The sequence below is a fragment of the Petaurus breviceps genome, unplaced genomic scaffold (assembly GCF_028583685.1).
Source record: "Petaurus breviceps papuanus isolate PSGF00001 unplaced genomic scaffold, PetGlider_PUasm1.0 37, whole genome shotgun sequence".
Lineage (NCBI taxonomy): Eukaryota > Metazoa > Chordata > Mammalia > Diprotodontia > Petauridae > Petaurus > Petaurus breviceps.
In genome coordinates, this window is record NW_027186296.1 from 5111479 (window position 1) to 5134527 (window position 23049).

At 36.6% G+C, this 23049-nt stretch overlaps 1 protein-coding gene across 1 annotated transcript in view; it reads left to right on the plus strand.

Annotated features, from left to right (window-relative positions):
* Nucleotides 1–23049, plus strand: part of RYR3 (ryanodine receptor 3) — a 777114-nt gene that overhangs the window by 337754 nt on the left and 416311 nt on the right. The window contains exons 13-15 of the mRNA XM_069097663.1: nt 13162–13330; nt 14302–14437; nt 16516–16611. Coding sequence (XP_068953764.1) covers nt 13162–13330; nt 14302–14437; nt 16516–16611 — 401 coding nt within the window. The remainder of the gene's footprint in view (nt 1–13161; nt 13331–14301; nt 14438–16515; nt 16612–23049) is intronic.

Below are 23049 nucleotides of genomic sequence, written 5' to 3' on the forward strand. Positions count from 1 at the left end.
AAAATGACAATTCAATCTAAATTAATTTACTTATTCAGTGCCATACCAATCATACTACCAAAAATTATTTTGTAAAGCTAGAAAAAAACAATAACAAAATTCATATAGAAGAATAAAAGGTCCAAAATATGAAGGGAATTAATGAAAAGAAATGCAAAGGAAAGTGGCCTAACTGTACCAGATCTTAAATTGTACTATAAAGCATCAATAATCAAAACTACTTGGTACTGGCTAAGAAATAGAGTGGGGGAATCAATGGAATAAGTTAGGTACACAAGAGACTGTTATTAGTGACTCTAGTAATCTACCATTTGATAAATCCAAGACTCCAGCTTCTGGGATAAGAACTCACTATTTAACAAAAACTGCCAGGAAAACTAGAAAATTGTATGGCAGAAAGTAGGCATAGACAAACATCTTACATCCTATATCAAGATAAAGTCAAAATGGGCACATGATTTTGATATAAAGGCTGATACTATAAGCAAACTAGGAGAGCAAGGAATAATTTACTTGTAACCTCTATGGAGAAAGGAAGAATTTATGACCAAACAAGAGATAGAGAACATTATGAAATACAGAATGAATAATTTTGATTACATTAAATTGAAAAGTTTTGCACAAAAAAAAGCCAATGAAACCAAAATTAGAAGGGAAACAGAAAGCTAGGAAAGAATTTTTATAACCAATGGCCTCATTTCTAAAATATAGAGAGAACTGAATCAAATTTATAAGACTACAAGACATTCTCCAATTGATAAATGGTCAGAGGATATGAATGGGCAGTTTTCAGAGGAAGAAATTAAAGCTGTCTATAGTCATATTAAAAAAATGCTCTAAATCACTATTGATTAGAGAAAACAACTCTGAGGTATCAGCTCACACCTATAAGATTGGCTGCCATGACAAAACAGAAAAATGGTAAATGTTGGAGGAGATGTGGGAAGATTGGAACACTAATTCATTGTTGATGGAGTTGTGAACTTATCCAACCATTCTGGAGAACATTTTGCAACTATGCCCAAATGGCTATAAAACTGTGCATACCCTTTGACCCAACAGTACCATTTCAAAGTCTGTATCCCAGAGAGATCATGCAAATGGGAAAAGTCCTTACATGTACAAAATATTTATACCAGCTCTTTTTTGGTGGCAAAAAATTGGAAATTGAGGGGATATCTATCAGTTTGGTAATGGCTGAACAATGGTGTATGAATGTAATGGAATACTATTGTGCTGTAAGAAGAAGGAGGAGCAGGCGGCCTACTGAAAAACCTGGCAAGATGTATATGAACTGATGCTGAGTGAATTGAGTAGAACCAAGAGTACATTGTACACAGTAACAACCATATTGTGTGATGACTGACTTTGATAGACTTAACTCTTCTCAGCAATGTAAGGATCTAAGACAGTTCCAAAAGACAAAAGAAGGTGCTATCCACATCCAGAGAAAGAACTTTGGAGTATATTTGCTCTACTTTTCTTTTGTTGTTTTCTTTTGTTTCTTCTCTCTTATTCCTCCCATTGGTTCTAATTCTTCTTTACAACATGACTAAAGGGAAAATATTTCTAATAAGAATGTATATGTAGAGTCTATATCAGATTGCATGCCATCTTGGGGAGGAGGTAAGGAAGGGAGGTGGAGAAAATTTAAAATTCAAAAGCTAATGGAAGTGAATGTTGACAACTAAAAATGAATAAATTATTAAAAAACTAAAAAGATATATTAGGAGTATTAATGTCACTATTAATAGTCATATTTGATGAGGACTGATGTCAGCCTCAGGCATGAGAGATCTTTACCCTCCTAGATTCTTCTTAGCCTCCGTTCATAAAGGTTCTTCTGAAGACTTTATAAGTTCTCTGTTGGACAATGGAACAACCTTTTAATTCTTCTAGCTATAGTACAATACTTTAGTAGAAAGAAAGAAAATAGTGATTTGGCTGTTATTCTTCCTTTTGCCCCCCACCCCCACCTCCATACATAATTGTATTTAGTGGGGACTGGATGAGATGGATGAGGAGAGATACTTGGATTCAGTTAGGAAACTTAAGTTCAAATCCAACTGCAACACTTTAGAAAATTTAAGATGAGAGAGATGTTAGAGATTATAGAATCAGATTTAAAACTGGAAGGGGCCTCAGAAGTAATTTAATCCAAGCCTCTTCTTTTTTTTTACAAATGAGGACATGAGCCCTGATGAAGTTGAATGACTTGTCCATGGTCTCAAAGAAAATCCCTTTTATCTTTATTCTTAAATAATCTGTACTCCCTAGCTATAACACTACCTGAAAGTAGTCAGAGGAAGGGAAGGAAAATCAAGTTCAGAATTGTTTACTTTGCTGGTTGTGACCAGCTCCATATTAAAAGAAAAACAAAGAAGTTTTATTTAGACAAGGAATTTATTTTGCTAAATTTTGAGTTTTTGAGGTCTTTGAATTTAGATGAATAGTTTCAGAACATTTGGAAAGAATTCTTATAAAATTCTGCAAGGCTTGATTTCATAACTCTCTCCACTGACATATAGCATTCATCCCTTCCATGTCTATTTAGAGGATTTAAGGACTTGCTGTGGTCTAATAAGTACATCATCTTGTCATTAAGCCTCCCTGCATTTAGGTAGGTCATTCAGAGTGTTATTGAAGCATTTCTAGCTTGGAAAGAAGGTCTAGAGTTTGTGCTTCGTTGTTAAGAACTCCAAAAACACAACATCATCTCCACATTACAATGAAGTTTGGAAAGAAAGGGAATGAACAGAATACACTAATATTAACTCATGCTGAGGAGAGAACAGTGTAATTTGAAAAAAAAATCATATGATACTGTAAGCAGTCTGCTAAAACAAGGAATAGTTTACCTATCAGACTTGTGGAGAGGGAATGACTTTATGACGAAACAGGAATTAGAGAACATTATAAAATGTAAAATGGATAATTTTGACTACATGAAATTGAAAAGTTTCTGTACAAATAAAGCCAATGTAACCAAGATTAAGAGGGAGGTGGGAAATTGGGAAAGAATCTTTACAACCTATGTCTCTGACAAAGGACTCATCTCTAAAATATACAGAGAACTGAGTCAAATTTATAAGAATACAAGTCATTCCCCAATTGATAAATGGTCAAAGGATATGAACAGGCAGTTTTCAGAGAAAGAAATTAAAGCTATCTATAAGCACATGAAGAAATGCTCTAATTCACTATTGATTAGAGAAATGCAAATCAAAACAACTCTGAGGTACCACATCTCACCAGTCAGATTGGCTAAGATGACAAAACAGGAAAATGACAAATGCTGGAGAGGATGTGGGCAAACTGGAACACTAATGCATTGTTGGTGGAGCTGTGAACTGATCCAGCCTTTCTGGAGAGCAATCTGGAACTATGCCCAAAGGGCTATAAATACTTTCATACCCTTTGATCCAGCAATACCACTCCTAGGGTTATATCCCAAAGAGATCATAGAAATGGGAGAAAGACCCATATGTACAAAAATGTTTATAGCAGCTCTTTTTGTTGTGGCAAAGAATTGGAAATTAAGGGGGTGTCCATCAATTGGGGAATGGCTGAACAAGTTGTGGTATATGCATGTTACGGAATATTATTGTGCTATAAGAAACGGGGAGCAGGCGGTCTTCATATTTACCTGGAGAGGCTTAAAAGAACTGATGCTGAGTGAGAAGAGTAGAACCAGAAGGAATTTGTACACAATTACGGACACGACATATGTGTGATGACCAACTTTGATAGACTGGACTCTTCTCAACAATGCAGGGATATAAGTCAATCCCAAAAGACGCATGATGGAGAGAAAAATGTGCATCCAGAGAAAGAACTAGAAAGAACTAAATTTATATCCAGGTGGAAGCAAAATACCTGATCTTTTTTGTTCTCTTATTTGATTTTATGTCCTCTATACCATTTTTCATCCCAGCTGGTACAATCCATCCTTATAACCTGACCATTGTATAATGTGAAAGTATCTACAGATCCTATACTTGATTATAAGACGCCATGCGGGGGAGAGGGGAGGGAGGGGGACAAAATGTGAAATTCAAGGAATTGTGGAATTGAATCCTGTAAATTAAAAGGAAACAAACAAATTAATAAATTAAATAATTAATAAAACAAACAAACAAAAATCATAGAGGGTAGAGCCAAGATGGCAGATTAGAAGTAATACTTTACTGAGCTCTCCTAACGTTCCCCTTCAAACAATGATACCTGAAATTTCCTTTAAATAATGGAAGTCTGGAGTGGTAGAGCCAACAAAAGGTCAGAGTGAGACATTCTTTCAACCAAAGACAACCTATGAGATGCAAAGGAGAAATCTGTGACTTGGTGGAGGAGGCTGGCCTGCAACCCATGTGGATGAAACACAAGTTAGGGGACTAAGTAGTGATGACAGAAGCAACAGCAGCTTTGGGAGCTCTCAAACCAGGGACAGTGAGAGGATCTAGCAAATTGTCAGAAAGAGATTACAAGGTACCCAAGGGCTAGCACTAGACACTGGACAGACTATTGCCTGTTCCCATTTCTACATCATAGATCATAGTCAGAGAGGAGCACTTTCAGTCAAGAGGGAGTGAGAGCCCTGAGAAGCAGTGTCACTTCCAGCCCCAAGAGATCAGGGGCCATGAGGGACATTATAATTTCCTGTTCCAAAAGAGGGGGGACTATTAGGAGCAGTATCAGTTGCCATCCTGAGGAATCAGGGGACCTTCCCTGAATAAGTAACAGAGTACAGACCAAGATGGAAGTGACCACTCTTCCCTGTAATAACACCACCTTGAAAGCACCGAAAACTTCCAAACCCCCAAAATTAGTTGTGAAAGCAATAGTGTGAAAAAGCCTAAAACTTGAGAAAGAACTCCTACTCCTCTTATATTGGGAACAGAGCCTATCATTAGCATAAAATTCCAAGTTAAAAAAAGGGGAGGGCAAGGCAGAGATGAACAACAAAAAAAAAGAACCTGACTATAAAAACACAGGATGATGACAGAGAAGATCAAAAGAAGTACAAACAAAGCCTCTTTAAAAAAGTGAATTGTATACAAGCCCAACAAGAATTTCTAGAAGAACTAAAAATAATTTTCAAAATCAAAGAAGAATGATAGAAAAAAAATTAGGTAAAGAAATTAAAGCAATTAGGAAAATTATGAAAAGTCAATTCACAACTTGATAAAAGAGGCAACCAAAAAACTGAAGAAATTAACATTTTAAAAAATGTAATTGACCAAATGGGAAAAAGAGGTACAAAACTTCACTGATCAAAATAATTCTTAAAGAGAATTGGCCAGGGGCAGCTAGGTGGTGTAGTGAACAGAGCACCAGCCCTGGAGTCAGGAGGACCAGAGTTCAAATCCAGCCTCAGACACAACACAAAAACTAGCTGTGTGACCTTGGGCAAGCCACTTAACCCCAATTGCACTCCAAAAAGAAAAAAAAAGAAATATCAACAGTTCCACAATCTTGGGGTGGCTAGGTGGTACAGTGAATATAGCACCGGCCCTGGAGTCAGGAGGACCTGAGTTCAAATCTGGCCTTAGACACTTAACACAATTACTAGCCGTGTGACTTTGGGCAAGTCACTTAACCCCAATTGCCCTCCAAAAAGGAAAAAAAAAAGGGAGAGAAAGAATTGGCCACATGGAAAAAGAGGTACAAAAGCTCACTGAAGAAAATAATTGACTAAAAATTGGAATTGGGTAAGTGGAAGTTAATGTCAGTTCATGACACTTCAAGAAACAATAAAACAAAGTCAAAGAATAAACAAATAGAAGAAAATATGAAATAGTTCATCAGAAAACCAACTGAGCTGGAAAATAGATCAAAGAGAAGCAATTTAATAATTACCAGAACAATTGAAAACCATTATCAAAGAAAGAGCCTAGATAATATATTTCAAGAAATTGTCAAAGAAAATGCCCTAAATTCCTAGAAACAGAGGGGTAAAATAGAAGTCAAAAGAATCCATTGATCACTTCCTGAATGATATCATCCTAAAATTAAAACTAGTAGGAATATTATAGCCAAATTTCAGAGGTCCCAGGTCAAAAAGAAAATACCTCAAGCAGCAAGAAAGAAACCATCTAAATATTGTAGAGTCACAGTTAGGATCGTACAAGATTTAGCAGCTACCCCATTAAAGGAGTGGAAGGCTAGAAATGATATTCCATAAGGCAAAAGATCTGGAATTACAACCAAAAATAACCTACCCAGCAAAATTGAATAGTCAAGGGGAAAAATGGACATTGATGAAATAAAGGACTTTCAAGAATTCCTGATAAAAAGACCAGCGCTGAATAGAAAATTTGATTTTCAGATATAAAACTCAAAAGAAATATAAAAAAGTCAACAGAAAGAGAAGTCATAAGGTCCTCAGTAAGCTTAAACTCTACCTTTCTTTTTTTTTAATTAAATTTTATGGTTGTTTTTAGTTTACATCATTCATTTCCGCAAAATTTTGAGTTACAAATTTTTAACCCATCTTTCCCCTATCCACCACCTCAAAACAGCAGTCCCACTGTATACTCCCTCCCTCAATCTGCTCTCTCCTATATCCTCCTCCATTCCCCCTCTGACTTTCTGGTAGGGCAAGATGGATCTCCATACCCCAGTGCCTGTATATCTTATTTTCCAGTTGCATGTAAAATAATAATAATAATATATTTTTTAAACAGTTTATTTTAAAACTTAGAATTCCAGATTCTTTCCCTTCCTCTGTTGTCACCCACCCTTACTGGGAAGATAAGCAATTCAATATAGGTTGTACATGTGTAGTTACACAAAATATTTCCATAGTGGATATATTGTGAAAGACTCACTATATTTTGCTCCATCCTATCCCACCCCCCACATGTTCTATTTTCTGCTTTGAGCCTGTCCCTTTTCAAAAGTGTTTGCTTCTAACTTCCGTCCCCCTAAACCTGCTCTCCTTTCCATCATCATCCCCCCCTCTCATCCCCTTTCCCCATACTCTCCTGTGGGGCAAGATACCCAATTTAGTGTGTATGTCATTTTCTCCCAAAGCCAAATTCACTGAGAGTAAAGTAGACCCATCCCCTTTTGCCTTCCTGTTCTTCCCTTCCATTATAACAGTTATCCCTTGCCTCTTCTATATGACATAATTTACCCCATTCTGTCTCTCCCCATCTTCTCTCATTATATTCCTCTCTCACCTCTCACTTACTTTTTTTTAATTCGTATGCCCATATACCCTCACATATAGACACACACACACACATATATATTTCTATTCCCTTCAACTACTGAGAAAAATTTCATAAGTTACAATTATTGTTTTTTCACATAGTAATGTTAATATTTCAACTTTGATAAGTTCCTTATGATTTCTTTTCCCTGTTTACCTTCTCATGCTTCTCTTGCTTCTTGTATCTGAATGTCAAATTTTCTATTCAACTCTGTTTTTTTCAGCAAGAATGCTTGAAAGTCCTCTATTCCACTGAATGACCATATTTTCCCCTGAAACATGATACTCAGTTTTGCTAGGTAGGTGACTCTTGGTTTTAATCCCAGCTCCTTTGCCCTCCAGAATATCATATTCCAAGCTCTTTGATCCCTCAGTGTAGAATCTGCCAGATCCTGGGTTATCCTGATTGTGTTTCCACGATATTCAAATTGTGTCTTCCTGGCTGCTTGTAATATTCTCTCCTTAATCTGGGAATTCTGGAACCTGGTTATAATATTCCTAGGTGTTTTCTTTTTGGGATCTTTTTCAGGAGGTGATCGGTGGATTCTTTCAACCCCTATTTTGCCTTCTGGTTCTAAAACATCAGGGCAGTTTTCTTTGAGAACTTCCTGGAGGATAATTTCTAGGTTCTTACTTTGATCATGGCTTTCAGGTACTGAAATAATTTTTAAATTATCTCTCTTAGATCTATTTTCCAGGTCAGTGGTTTTTCCCATGAGATATTTCACATTACCTTCTATTCTTTCATTTGTTTGGATCTATTTAACAGCATCTTGATTTCTCATAAAGTCATTAGCTTGAATTTGCTCCAGTCTAATTCTGAAGCAATGATTGTCCTTGTTGAGCTTTTGAGATTCTTTATCAACCTGGGAAATTTGGCTTTTTAAGGCATTCTTCCCCTCATTGCCTTTTTGAGCCTCTTTTTCCATTTGTATTAGTCTATTCTTTAAGGTGTTATTTTCCTCAGTCAGGCTGTTGACTCTCATTTCATAATTTTCTTGCATCGTTCTCATTTCTCTTCCCAATTTTTCCTCCACTTCTTTTATCTGCCCCTTAAGGTCCTCTATGGCCTGTAACCAGCTTGTATTTTCCTTTGAAGCTCTTGGTGCAGGAGTTCTGACTTCACTGTCTTCCTCCTGTTCCATGCTTTGGTCCTTTTTGTCCCCAAAGTAGGAGTCTAATGTTGGAATCTTCTGTCTGCTTTGTTTCCTTTGCCTAGTCATGTCACCCCTCAGTCACTTGACCCCTGGGCTTTTTGCCATGGTAGGACTCTGCCACCAGACAGGGGAGCTTTGTACCAAACGCTGGGGTTTTCTCAGCTTCCAGAGGTATTAGATGCGTGCTCTCTCTGAGGTCTCCACACGCTCTAGCAATCTGGACACACAAACCAGGACCTCCATACTGGACTGCAATACAGATCCAAGAAGGGTAAAGCAAGAGTGATTACCCCTCAGACTGGTGCTTGGTCCCCCTACACTCTGCAGGCCAGGAGCTGAAGCTGCCACATGGTACTGGCTGGCTGTGCCAGGAATCTCAGCAGCTTCTTGCCCCAGGGGAAAAAGCTGATGCACTCCCACTTACTGGGTCCCAAAGTCCAGACGGCACTGACCTCTCACTTTGTCCTTCGCATCTATGTGTTGATAAATCTGAAACCAGCCACAACTGCTGCTGATCTGGAGTCCCTCTGGCTGGCCACTGGTCAGGCCCGCCCTGGGGTAAAGCTTTGGCGTGGGGCTGGGCTTGGGTCCCAGAGCACTGTGCTGGCCACTTGCTGCTGGCCTGCTGTGCTGTCCTCAGCGGGAGGTTAGCTTCTCTGTGTCATTTTGTGGGTTCTGCAGCTCCAAAGTTTGTTTAGAGTCACCTTTTTACTTGGATTGGGGAAGGTGGAAGCCAGAGCAGCAGGGAGGTCCTGCTTCTACTCTGCCATCTTTCACCTCTCACTTTCACCTTTGAAATATCATCCCTTACTAGTCAATTGATCTTGCGCCCTCTGTCTATGTATACCTGTACACATATATACATATACTCACATATGTATTCATATGCACATATACCCTCCAATATAGACATATATGTATGTATACATATATATTTATATACATTTATATTCCCTTCAACTATCCTCATACTGAGAAAAGTTTCATAAGTTACAACTACCGTTTTTCCATGTAGGCATGTAAATAGTTCAACTTTGATTTAAGTTGACATAAGTTCCTTATGATTTCTTTTCCCTGTTTACCTTCTCATAAACAGGCTTCTTATATCTGAATGTTAGATTTTCTATTCAACTCTGGTTTTTTCATCAAGAAAGTTTAAAAGTCCTCTATTTCATTGAATGACCATATTTTCCCCTGAAACATGATACTCAGTTTTGCTGGGCACATGATTCTTCATTTTAATCCTAGCTCCTTCAATATCTGGAATATCAAATTCCAAGCTCTTTGACAATTAATATAGAAGTTTCTAGGTCCTGTGTTATCCTGATTGTGTTCCCACAATATTCAAATTGTTTCTTCCTGGCTGCTTGTATTATTTTCTCCTTGATCTGGGAACTCCAGAACCTGGCTATAATATTCCTATGAGTTTTCTTTTTGGGATCTTTTGCAAGAGGTGTTTGTGAATTCTTTCTATTTCTACTTTGCCCTCTGGTTCTAAAATACCAGGGCAATTTTCCTTGAGAATTTCCTGAAGGATAATTTCTAGGTTCTTTTTTTTTTTTTTAAAGAATTTGGGGTTAAGTAACTTTCCCAAGGTTACATGGCCAGTTTTTTTGTGTGAGTGTTAAGTATCTGAGGCCAGAACCAATCCTGGGTCCTCCCGACTCTGGGGCTGGCACTCTTACTCACTGCGCCACCTAGCCACCCCTCTTGGTTCTTTTTTTGATAATGGCTTTCGGGTAGTCCAAAAATTTTTAAATTATCTCTCCTGGATCTATTCTCCATGTCAGTAGTTTTTCCAATGAGATATTTCACATTGACTTCTGTTTTTTTCATTTGTTTGGATCTGTTTAATAGTATCTTGATTTCTCATAAAGTCATTAGCTTCCATTTGCTCCAATCTAATTCTCAAGGAATTATTCTCTTCTGTGGGCTTTTAAAATTCTTTTTCCATCTGGCAAATTTGGCTTTTTAAGGCATTCTTCTCCTCATTGGCTTTTTAGGTCTCTTTTGCCATTTGAGTTAATCTATTTTTTAAGGTGTTATTTTCTTCAGTCAGGTTGTTGACTCTCTTTTCATGATTTTCTTGCATCATTCTCATTTCTCTTCCCAGTTTTTCCTGTACATCTGTTACTTGATTTTCAGAATCCTTCTTGAGCTCCTACATGGCCTGTTACCAGTTCACGTATTTCTTGGAAGCTTTTGGTACAGGAGTTCTGACTTTTCTGTCTTCCTCCCTTTCCATGTTTTGATCTTTTTTGTCCCCCAAAAAGGAATCCAGGGTTTAACTGCTGTGCTTGCTTTGATTCCTTTGCTTGTTCATGTTGCCACTCAGTTACTTGACTTTTGAGCTGTCTGCCACAGTAGAACTCTGCTTCCAGAGGAGAGAGCTTTGTCCCATATCCCTGGGGTTTTCACAGCTGCCAGAACTTTTAGGAGGGCACATACCTCAGGACCACCACCCAAGACTGAGATCCAGATCCAGGCAGGTTAAATCAAAAGCTATTACCCTCTGAATGGTCATTTGGCCTACCTGCAATATGCAGGCCAGGAACTCTGAAGCAGCTGTATTGAGGTGGCTGCACAGCTGCTGCACTTCTGCCACTTCTTATTCCGGAGGCAGAAGCCAGACTGTACCTCTGCCCCCCCCCCCAAGTTCCAACAGAGTTTTATACAGACCTCTCACTTTTTATTTGGCATTTATGGTTTGATAATTCTGGAAACTGCAACTGCTGCTGGTCATCCACTCTCCCAAAGTACACTGCAGCTACTCATTGGGGTCACCCTGGGGCTAAAACTGTGGGCTCATGTGGGGCTGGGCTCAGCTTCCAGTGTGCTGCAATGAACCATTCCTGTCTGCCTCATGGGCTGCCTTCAGCAGGAGATTTGTTTCTCTCTGTCACTTTGTGGGTTCTGCGGCTCTAAAATTTGTTTAGAGTCATATTTTATAGGTATTTGAGGTAGTTATGGGGGCAACTCATGGAGTTTTCCTGCTTCTGCACTGCCATTTTAGCTCCTTCCCCCAAAGAGATTACTCTTTTCCTTTCTATATAGGAAAATGGTACATGTACCTCCTAAGAAATTTATCATTATTAGAGCAGTTCAAAGAATTCTACATAAAAAGAGTATACAGAAGCAAGTTGATTATGTTGGAATGATGTAAAAAAAATTGATAGGTGAGAAAGAGGGATGCCTTGTAAGGAGGAATGGAAAGTAAGGATAGGGAAAATTATCACCCTGCAAGATTTTACAGTGGAGAGGGAAATGGTGAGGGTTTGGGGGTCAGGCAATGCCTGAACCTCTCATCTCAATTGGGTCAAACATACTCAATTAGTTATAGAAATCTATCTTAGCTGGCAAGAAAGTGGGGGGGAGAGTATTAGAGATAAAGGGAATAATAAAAGGGAGGACAGATAAAAAAAGTTAGTGGTCAGAAGCAAAACAGATTTGAAAGAACAGGATGAAAAGAGGAAATGTATAATCAGAAGAAAATAGGATGGAGAGAAATGCACAATTAGTAATCAAACTATGAATGTAGATGGAATGAACTCACCTATAAGACAGAATTAGAGAACAAAATGAATTAGAAACCAGAAACCAACAATATGTTTCTTACAAGAAACACACTTGAAACAGAGAAAGACACACAGAATTAAACTACGGGGCTGAAGCAAAATCTATCATGCTTCAGCTAAAGTTAAAAACACTGGATCATGATCTCATGCAAAGCAAAAGCAAAAACAGACCTAATTAAAAGGGATAAGCAGAGGAACTACATTTTTCTCAAAAGAACCATAGACAGTGAAGTAATATCAAACTAAGTATATATGCACTAAATGGCATAACAACAAAATTCTTAAAGCAAAAAAAAAATTAATTATGGACAGAAATAGACAATAAAAATATAATAATGGGGGACCTCAACTTTTGCCTTGAAGAACTAAATAAATCTAACCATAAAATAAGAAAAAAAGTCAAAGAGATGAATAAATCTTAGAAAAGTTTGATACAGTAGACCTTTGAAGAAATCTGAATGGGAATAGAAAGGATTATACCTTTTCTCTCAATTTTACATCCTTTCACAGGGATTGATCATGTATTAGCGTGTTAAGAAAACTCACAACCAAGTGCAGAAAGCCAGAAATATTAAATGTGCCCTTTTCAGACCATAATGTAATAACAATTACATTTAATAAAAAAAAAAAAAGGTGGTGGAAGTATAGATTAAAAGCTAATTGGAAACAAATCTAATCCTAAAGGTTGAGTGGGTCAAAGAACAATCATAGAAACAATTAATAATTTCTTTAAAGAGAATGACAACAATGAGACAACATTCCAAAATTTGTAGGATGCAGCCAAAGCAGTGCTTAATGGAAAATTTAAGGGTTAATGAAATGGTACCTCTGAAAACTTGAGTTTTACCTTAATCCCTTATTTGAATGTTACTGTCTTGTTATGCACTACAGTAATCATCTTTCAAATTTTATTGAGCAACTATTGTTTATGAATCACTGAAAAACCACAATTATATCACTGACTAGTGAGTATATCAATTATCATTTACACAGGTAGGATAAAATATCTTATAAACCAAATATAAATATATATTTCTGATTAGCCTTTGGTTCCCACACTGAATTGTTTTGATGAGTCAAATGATCATCTTTTTGATCATCTTTGAAAGGTAAGACACAGAGAAGTTAAATGATTTTTCCAGTTTACTGAAAATATTGGTTAGCTCCATTGTTTCATGACTAGCCCCTGAACCAGGCTGAATTCATGTTTTATTAGTGGAAACAATCGAACGGCTGCACCCATCATTCTGCCTATAGAAGAAGTCCTTCAGACTTTGCAAGATCTGATCACCTATTTTCAGCCTCCAGAGGAAGAGATGCAACATGAAGATAAGCAAAACAAGCTCAGGTCACTCAAAAATAGACAGAATCTGTTTAAAGAAGAGGTGAGTTTTAAAAGTAAAGTTTTAGATTGTCTCTGTACTTTGCCCTTAGAACCCAAAATATGTTAATTGAATTTGCTATTAAAATTTATAGTTCTAAGCAAGCATTGTATGAGGAGGACAGCTGAGAATAGTGGGGAGAAAGGATGAAATGAGATCACAGGAATTCTCAAGATCCAGTTTACTTGGTATTTCCAATTACACTGACACTTTTTTTAACCAAGATAGTACATGCAAATAATATTGTATTTAATACTTTAGTACTATATATGCTATTCAAAACCCATTTAAAATGAACATCCCTTTTCAAAATAACTAGCAGCTGAGTACTACTGAATTGTAGCACTGAATTGTAATGTGCTTTCTTATCCCCTTTGCACTCCTAAAATTAGTGCCAAGGAAAGGGCCAAAGGGAAATTTTGCACGTCATGCTGGCTGCTGGCGTTTCTATCCAGTATTCAGAAATAAATGTAGAATGTAGCTATTATACTTGTAGTAGAGTATTTTTTTATCTTCTTTTCACTAATCACTTCCTTTGTAGGAATTATGGATGTCCTTTGCTGTGTCTGAGTGGAATTACTTGAATTCATTCATTTTTTAAAATTTCAAAGTACTGTATCTAATACTGTTTCTAAGTGAGTCAGATTCATTTTACACCAAATGGAAAAGAGTTTTGTGAGATTCATTCACACTCTTTCTTCTTCAGTATGTCCTTGGATTGAGTTAAACACATGGGGACAAACAAATCAAGAGAGATTGCTGACTCATCTCCAAAATGTATGCTATTTAAGTATCTGATGCATAGAAATGTATATATTTTTAATAAAATCACCTACACACACAATGGAGACATTTGCATATTAGCAGTATCAGCTTTAAATTTTGAAGTGTTTAGGAGAAAACTGAAAAAGAAGTAAGGATACAGATTTTCTAAGCAGTAATTTTTCCTTTCCTCATCTTTTTTTTTTTTTTAGGGAATGTTAGCCCTTGTGTTAAACTGCATTGACCGTTTAAATGTCTACAATAGTGTAGCACATTTTACTGGGTTTGCAAGGGAAGAAAGTGGTACAGCTTGGAAAGAAATTCTGAACCTCCTCTACCAATTGCTAGGTGAGTACAGAGGAAATGTGTTCAATTGAAAGAGATTCAAAGTATATTAAAGGGTGAATACTCCCTTCCTATTTCAAAACTGAAGTGGCAGAGGCTACCTAGCATGCCTGAAAATTTTATAGCCAGCAATTAATTATGTTGACCGGTTGTAATTCTGGTGCTTTGGCGTCATCAAGGTAAAGCAGTGTAATATAATAGAGCCCTGGACTGAGAGTCTAGATATCTGTGTTATCTAATTAGTGCAACTAATTGGATTTGTCCTAGAATGAGGCATTTAATCAGTTTATCAAGTTATTTGGACAAGCAAAGTGTAACATTATGATTCCTTGAATTGTGCTCATTCCAAAGATTACTGTTTTAAAATCTGAAGTTGTATCTTTTCATTTTCCACTTTGTGGCCAATTTCTGCTGACTTGTCATTGTGATTGTTCTATTAGTGGAAAGAACACTGAAGTAGGGATGAAATGACCTGGATAAAAAGTGGTTTCTCCTGTATACTAGCCATATTGGCCATGAATAATTTACTTCATCTCTTTGAGAATCAGTTTGTTCATCTATAAAATGAGGATAATAACTGCCTTAAATATTTCCTGGGCCTGATGTAAAGTTTTATGTATGTGAAAGACTTTGCAAACTGTAAGCATTGTAGAAACAGAGAGTAATAGTTGAGAGTGAGGGTTAATATGAACTTAAGCATGTACCAGTGCTACTCTTTTTTTTTTTTTTGCTAGTTGTTTAAGTCAAAGGCTCAATTTGTGTTATGGAGTTTGTTTCTATGTTAATATGCAACAATACAAATTCGGGGGTTCATGGTTGCAAGAGAGAAGATTCAATGAAAATTATTAAGCCAGTTGGCATAGTCTGTCCACTTTCTTCAGTAAAACCCATTGGTACTACTCTGGTAGTACTACAACATTGATAGCATCTTTTAGTGAAAGACAAGCTGACCACCTACCATCTAGAGGTTATTCTTGAGAGTCAGTGTGCTGTTTGTGTGAATGATAGCACAAAGAAATTGGTTCATTTTTTCTTCATGTATGGGCAGGATTAAGTGGTACTTGGATTCAATAAAATACTTGTTGATTGATTGACTGAATAGCTCCCTGGGTTAGAAATGGATATGAGATCTTAATTTGGATCTTGTCCTCCACTGACTCCTGAAGTAGAAAGAATAGGACTGAAAGCAGACTGTAAGGCATGGATTTTCACCTTATGTGCTTACCATTCTTCCACAAGCCCGTACCAGGCATAATAAAGTCCTAAATTACTCTGAGGGTGATCATTTTGCCAGCCTTGGACCATCAGTCTGCACAGCTGCTCTAAAGTGACAGTAGCTATATTCCTTCTGTTTAGAGATGCTTCCTCCTTAGCTTAACACCTAGGAATAGAAAACATAAGTCAGCAACACTAGTTCCACATATTCCTCAGCCAGTTTAAAAAGAAACAAGGAGAAGAATTGAACCCACAAGTTTATAACTATATGAAAAACAAGGTGTAAACCTTTTTCAGTGTTAGTTTTGTAAAATAATATGATGATGCAGCTCTTTAAGTTTATCAAACACTTGCCTTAAGAATATTCTGTGAGCGGGGTGGCCAGGTGGCTCAGCGAGTAGGAGTACTGGCTCCAGTGTCGGGATGACCAGGATCAAATCTGGGCTCAGATATTCAGCACCACACCCAAAAATAACTGGCCATGTAACCTTGAGCAAGTTACTTAACCGCAATTGCTTTTAAAAAAAAAAAAAAGAATATTCTGTGAGGTAAATAGGGTAAATAGTGCAGATGAATAAACAAACTTAGATATGGGAAGTTACTTATCCCTAGTCATACACTAAGTTTTGGAGCCAAGACTTCAAGTCAGCAGAATCAAAGTCCAGCACCTTCCTGATTCTCAAGTTGAATATTTTAATTTCTAATACAAAATGTAATCTTTTCAAAGGGATGAAGGGGGAAGGATTGTTTTCTCTAATTTAAATTTCAAGGTATCTTTTTAAAGATATTTATTCAGCAGGTTCACAGATCTTCTACTATTACTGGTAATTTCTTATCTATGGGATTAAATTTTATCTTGTTTTCAGCTGCCCTTATTCGTGGTAACAGAAATAACTGTGCCCAGTTCTCCAATAACCTTGATTGGCTGATTAGTAAATTGGACAGGCTGGAATCTTCCTCAGGTAAGAAATAGATTATGATAGGAAACCTATAATTGGGTAAAACAAAATATTTTTTTCTTGATGGATTCTTGCAATTGGTCACTTTGTCATGAATTACAAAGTACTAAAAATATATTAATGTTAATAGGCAAAAATAAGGTTCTGAATTTCTCACAGACAAGGTTGCATTTTGCAAAACTATTTTCATTTCTTAGTCTCAACTTTTCATTTGTCATTTATTAGCTTATAGATTCTATGAAATCCTCCATCTTCCATCTTTTGAAAACTTTCATTTTACTTTAATAAGCATTTATTTTTTTATTCCTCCTACTTCCCCTAATTCCAATCAGAAAAATGAAAAGATAATATAATAAAGTCATAGTAAAGGAAAACATATATCTCAATTGACCATGGTCAAAAAAATATATCTTTTTCAGCATCTTGAATCCAGCACTATTCTGTTAGGTCAGTAGCATGCTGGATTTTTGGTCTTGAAACTGTATTTGGTCATTACATTGATTGTAATTCCTAAGTTTTTCAAAGTTGTTTGATTTTACATTGTTGCTCTTTTATAAATTCTTCTACTGATTATGCTCATCTCAATTTGTAAAAAAACAAGAGTTCCCAAGTTTCTCTCAAATCATTCTTTCCTTACAAAACAGTAATATTCCATCATATTAGTATAACATGATTTGTTTAGCCATTATCCTTAGTGTTCAATTACTTGCCACTACAAAAAGAGCTGATATAAATATTTTTGTACTGTGAGTCTCTTCTTTTCTTCCTTGATTTCTCTGGGGGTTATAGTTGACCTACTAGTGGCATTGCTGGGTCAAAGTTTATGGACAGTTTAGGTAACTCTTTCAGCAGAGTTCTGGAAGTTGCTTTCTGGAATGTCTGGACCAATTCATAATATCAACATTAAGACCCAAAAGAATAAAATACAAAGCAAAACAAAGCCCAGATATTTTCTCCAGGTTCTATACAGAACCTGACCCTAAGAGAGTCCCAATTCAAGAAGTATGGATGAAAATATGCATATACCACAACAAAAATAAACCCAACATAAAGAGTCATTGTGATGGCAAATATGCCACGACAAAAATTCCAGAAGAAGAGAATAACCCCAGTATGTCTTCAAGCAAAACACCTTTAAATAAAAATACAGCTTTGTCACAGACATGAAGTCAGAAATTCTTCCAGGTATTTCTGGAAGAAATAAAGCAAAAGTTAAAGAAAGGAGTTTAAATGATTTTATAAATGAAATGAGAGCACCAGGGGAAAGAACTAGAAAAGAAATGAGAGACATGAAAGAAAGACTTGAAAGGAGAATGTATAGAGCTTAGCATAAGTGGTATAAAACAGCAAAACTTGCTGAAACAGCAGACTCCTTAAAAATTAGAATGAATCAAATAGAAGTTAATGACTCCATGAGACAACATTAAAATATAAAAAGAGCCCTGAAAAAATAGAAGGAAATTAAGATATTTCATAGCAAAAGCAAATGATACCAAACAGATCAAGGAGAGAGAATTTAATAATCATTGGACTTCCTGAAAGCTATGACTAAAACCAGAGTCTAGAGATATTAAAGTCTTTCATAATTAGAAGACAAAGCAAAAATATAATCTACTGGGTACCTCTTGAAAGAAACCCCAAAATGAAAATTCCCAAGAACCTCATTGTCAAAATCTAGAGCTTCCAAATAAAAGAAAAAAATACTGCAGGCATCCAGAAAGAAAGCATGTAAGAGCAGTCAGTGTTGCTATAATGCATTTTAAAAAAAAATTCCAATTTGTTCCAACACAATTCATAATTGATTTCTTAGGAGACATTTTGAGCATAATGTGAATTTTTAGTTTGCTTCTGCAAGAGTTCTTTCAGGAGAAATAGCAAGAGACTAAAGAAAACTTAAGACTTAAGAAAAAAAAACACTTCACAATTACTTAAAACTAAAACCCTTCCTCAAAACCTGCTTTCCCAAGCAAATTTCAGATGTCAAGGTAAAGTACCATATTTATGTATATATTTTGGTATAGTGGGAGCTATGAGAAGAATGTGTGGAGCTGGTCTGCACCACCCTCACAACACTTCCTTTATCATGATTTCTAGCCATGAGGCCTGGCTTAGGACCTGCCCAACTTACTCATTCTATACTATGACCAGTTTGGAGTGAAAATGCAGGGTTGGTTTAATATTAGTTAAATACTAATATAATAGACCATATTAGGCACAAGAACATCAAAAATCATGATTGTATGAATTGATGCAAAAAATGCTTTTGACAAGAAACAATACCCAGGGGAAGCTAGGTGGCACAGTGAATAGACCACCAGCCCTGGAGTCAGGAGGACCTCAGTTCAAATCCAGCCTCAGACACTTACCACTTACTAGCTGTGTGACCTTGGGCAAGTCACTTAACCCCAATTGCCCTGCATTCTCCCCTCCAAAAAGAAAAAAAAAGATATAATACCCATTTCTGTCTTAAAAAAAATCAAAAGTGCTAGAAAGCATAAGATTAAGCATATTTTTCCCTAATATAATAAGTAATATCTATCTAAATCCAAAACCCAACATTATATGTAATAGAGAAAAACTAAAGGCATTTCTAATAAGAGTAGGGACAAAACAAGGATCCCATTATTATCATTACTATTTTATATAATGCTAGAAATGTTAGATATAGCAATAAGAGGAGAGGATTCTGGGAAGATGGCCGAGTAGATCAGAAAATTCCACACTCTCTAGATTTCCCCCCAAAAAAGAGTTAAAATAGCATCTTGGGGTAAATAAAGTGTGAATGGAGATAAATAAGAATAGGGACATAACTGGGAGCCTGCTGGGACAATTTGAGAAGATTGGAAGAAAAATCCCAGGATGAAATTTAGTCCCTATGAAGAACAAACACCTCCAGTCTGGGTTTCATTTTAACAGCAAGCAGCAAGCCTCTTAAACAACAAGCAGCAAGGCTTGGGGTTAGTTGGTTGGGGAGGGTCCCTCTGCCCCAGCCACAGAAACTTTTACTTTACTCCTGGAATAGTGAAGAGAGTCAGGCAGTTGGGCTCAGGAAGAGCAAGGGAACCTCTGCTGACCAGATACGCCAGACCTAGCTGTGCTGTGATGGGATGGGGGTAAGAAGGAACCAGCACAAACTTGGTGAGTGCAGAAGCAGTGGAGCAGAAAACCCTGGCTGGGGGCACTTACAGGAGGCTAGAGGCTTGGCTTTGTCTTCATGCTAGAGGGAAGAACTGAAGATCTGGGGCAAGAGGCACCATTTCTCATAGCCCAGGCCTGGAGGTGACTACAAATAATCTATCACCACAAAAAAAATGCACAGGCAAAGGAGAAAGAACCCAACCATAGAAATCTCTTAAGGGAATAGAGATGACCAGTGTTCATCTTCAGAGGTGTATATTGAAGTAAAGAAACCCCCAAAGAGTAATGTCAAATGGTCACCTGCTCAAAAAGAATTTGTAGAAGATCTTTAAAAAGACTTTAAAAGTCAAATGACAGAGATGGAGGAAAAACTAAAAAAGAAAATAAGAATAATCCAAGAAAAACAAGAAGGGTATAAAAGGAAAGTCAGCCAACTAGAAAAGGAGATCCAGAATCTTAAGGAAGAAAATTATACCTTGAAAATTAGAATTGGGCAAAATGAAGCCAGTGAAATTATAAGAGATCAAGAAATGATTAAACAAACTATGAATAATGAAAAAATAGAAGAGCAAGTGAACCATCTTATGAGAAAAACAATAGATTTGGAGAATAGATCAAGAAGAGAAAATATAAAAATAACCAGATTAACTGAAAGTTATGATCAAAAGAAGAATCTTGATACAATAATACAAGAAAAAATTAAAGAAAATTGTCCTGAAGCATTAGAACAAGGGGGGAAAGCATAAATAGAAAAAAAAAACATCTATTAGTACTTAAGAGATCCTATGACAAAAACCCATAGGAGCATGGTAGTCAAATTCTGAAGCCCACAGCTCAAGGAAAAAATATTTAAAGCATCAAGATTAAAGCAATTTAAATATGATGGTGCCACAATTAGAATTATACAAGACCTAGCAGCAGAGATATTAAAGGACCATAGGTCTTGGAACACAACATATCAAAGAGCAAAAGAACTGGGGATCTGACCAAAAATATATAAATATATTTATAACTTAAGTTATCTTGTACAAAAAAAAGGACATTTGATAAAATCTCAGCTTTTCAAGACTTTGTCAAAAAAAATCCTGAATTTAATAGATGATTGAACATACAAGAATCAATAGGAATATAATGTTCTTAACAAAGACTGATTATAAGGGATCCATAAGGAAAGACTGTTTACTTTTTAAATATGTAAAATTTAAGTGTGTCTAAGATTCTTCTTAATAATTAGGTAGTTCATAAAGATTAGGGTAAACCTGAATATGATAGGAATTTTAAATGTAAAACCATTTATATAAGAGAGAACAGATTGGGGGAAGGGGTATTTAGTAAACTTGCTGTTTTGGAGTGGGGGGTAGGGGAAAGATGGGGAAAGAAAAAATTGTAACTCAAAATCTTGTGAAAATGAATGTTGAAAACAAAAAATAAATTAATTAAAAACTTGAGAAAAGTAAAACCATTTAGGAACAGCTTAAAAGAGTAATTATTTTATACAAATGAGGTGCAAGAGGAAGAATTGATACACAGGAATTAGAGAGAGAACAATACACATATATTTAAAAGAGTATAAAAGTCGTCTAAATTCAGAAGAAATAAAAGAGTAGGGCCATAGGGAGTGGGGAGAGAACAAGGAGGGATCTTTACAAGGGAGGGTGAGGGAATAGGTAAATGGGGTATAGAAGGGTATTAGATTTATAGGAATGGAAGGGTAAGAGGAGGGATCCTTGGACGGGGGGGGGGGGAGGTAGACAAGTCATAGGAGGACAAGGTAGTGGGTAAAAGTAAAGTAGAGGAAGCAGGAGGGATAGGAAACAAGAGATATGCACATACATTAAAAACAAAGATCAGGAGTAGAATAGTTTGGGAAAGTATACGTCTATATATGTATGTATACATGTATTTGTATAGGTATGGAGAAACATATCTAAACTTTATTGTAGCCTTCGATGGGGGTGAAGGAGGGTGTATCTAAACTTTATTGTGGCCTTCAGGGGAGAAGGGGAAAAAAGAACAAAGTAAAAAAAAGAGAACAAAAAAAAGAGAACACCAGAGAACAAAAGAAAACTCACAAGGAAGCAAAGATGCACTATTTCCAACATGAATATTATTTATCATATAGTCTTTCTTGAAATGAAAATTTATTGTTACATATTTAGATCTTCTCTTATGCTCTGCTATGCACATGGCATGCTTTTTTTTCTTTCTAACTTTCTATTTAAGTTTATGATATATTTTTGTTTCTTTTCTATATTCTCTATTTGTGTTCTGGCATTTGAGTCCAAAATAAAATTTTGAAGAAAAAAAAGGAAGAGCAATAAGAAAATGAAATTAATGGAATAACCCCTAGTCAAGAGGAAATAAAATGATTGGTTTTTGCAGATCATATGATGTTTCACTTAAGGAATACTATACAGTCAAATAAAATAATTAAAAATAACTTCAGCTAAGTTTTAAGATATGAAATGTACCCATACAAATCACCAAATGTTTCTCTATATTGCCAAAAACACTTAGCAGGAAGAGATAGAGAAACTTCATTCAAAGTAATTTCTTCTTCATTTCCTGACCCAGTTACTTACCTGTAAGCCCTCCTCCATATCTGTGGGCTAAAACCATGAATCTATATAATAGAGACTCACCCCTCTACAGGGTTCTTGCCCTGGTTCCTCATCTTCAAGCACCAGCCCAGGTCTGTGGGCTCAATCTGTCTTGCTCCTAGGTGAGAGCACTAGAGCCATGAGCTCACATTGGGTCCACGTTCCCTGCCATGATTACTCTGCTCCAGGTCTCAGCCTGAGTATGTGAATGGAATCCAATATCCTGCTCTTTGATTAGAGCAACCAACTGAACTGTAAGCCCACTGCTTACAGGGTCTTATCATTCAACTTCTAGTCCCATCATTAGTTTGCACTGGATATGTGGCCCTGATCCAGGGTGAGGGTGGTATTGTTGCTACCTCATTCCTCTTTCTGTTTTCTCTCCTGAAACAACTGTAGGCCCAATCTCAGGTCCCCCAGTGAAAAGCTCTGTGCAGGCATTTTCTTGGAAGGACTCCAGTTTATAGGCTTGTAGCTATCTCCTTATGTTTACCAGACCTGGGGAAAAAAATGAACAACTGATTTTTTTTCTTCTTCAATTTCTTGCTCACTGCTTGGCCAGACTTGATCTTTGTTTAAGTAGTTGTAGGAGAGATGGCTGTACTGTTTCTTTCTACGCTGCCAACTTTTTTCCTCCCTCCCTCCCTCCTTCCCTCCCTTCCTTCCTTCCTTCCTTCCTTCCTTCCTTCCTTCCTTCCTTCCT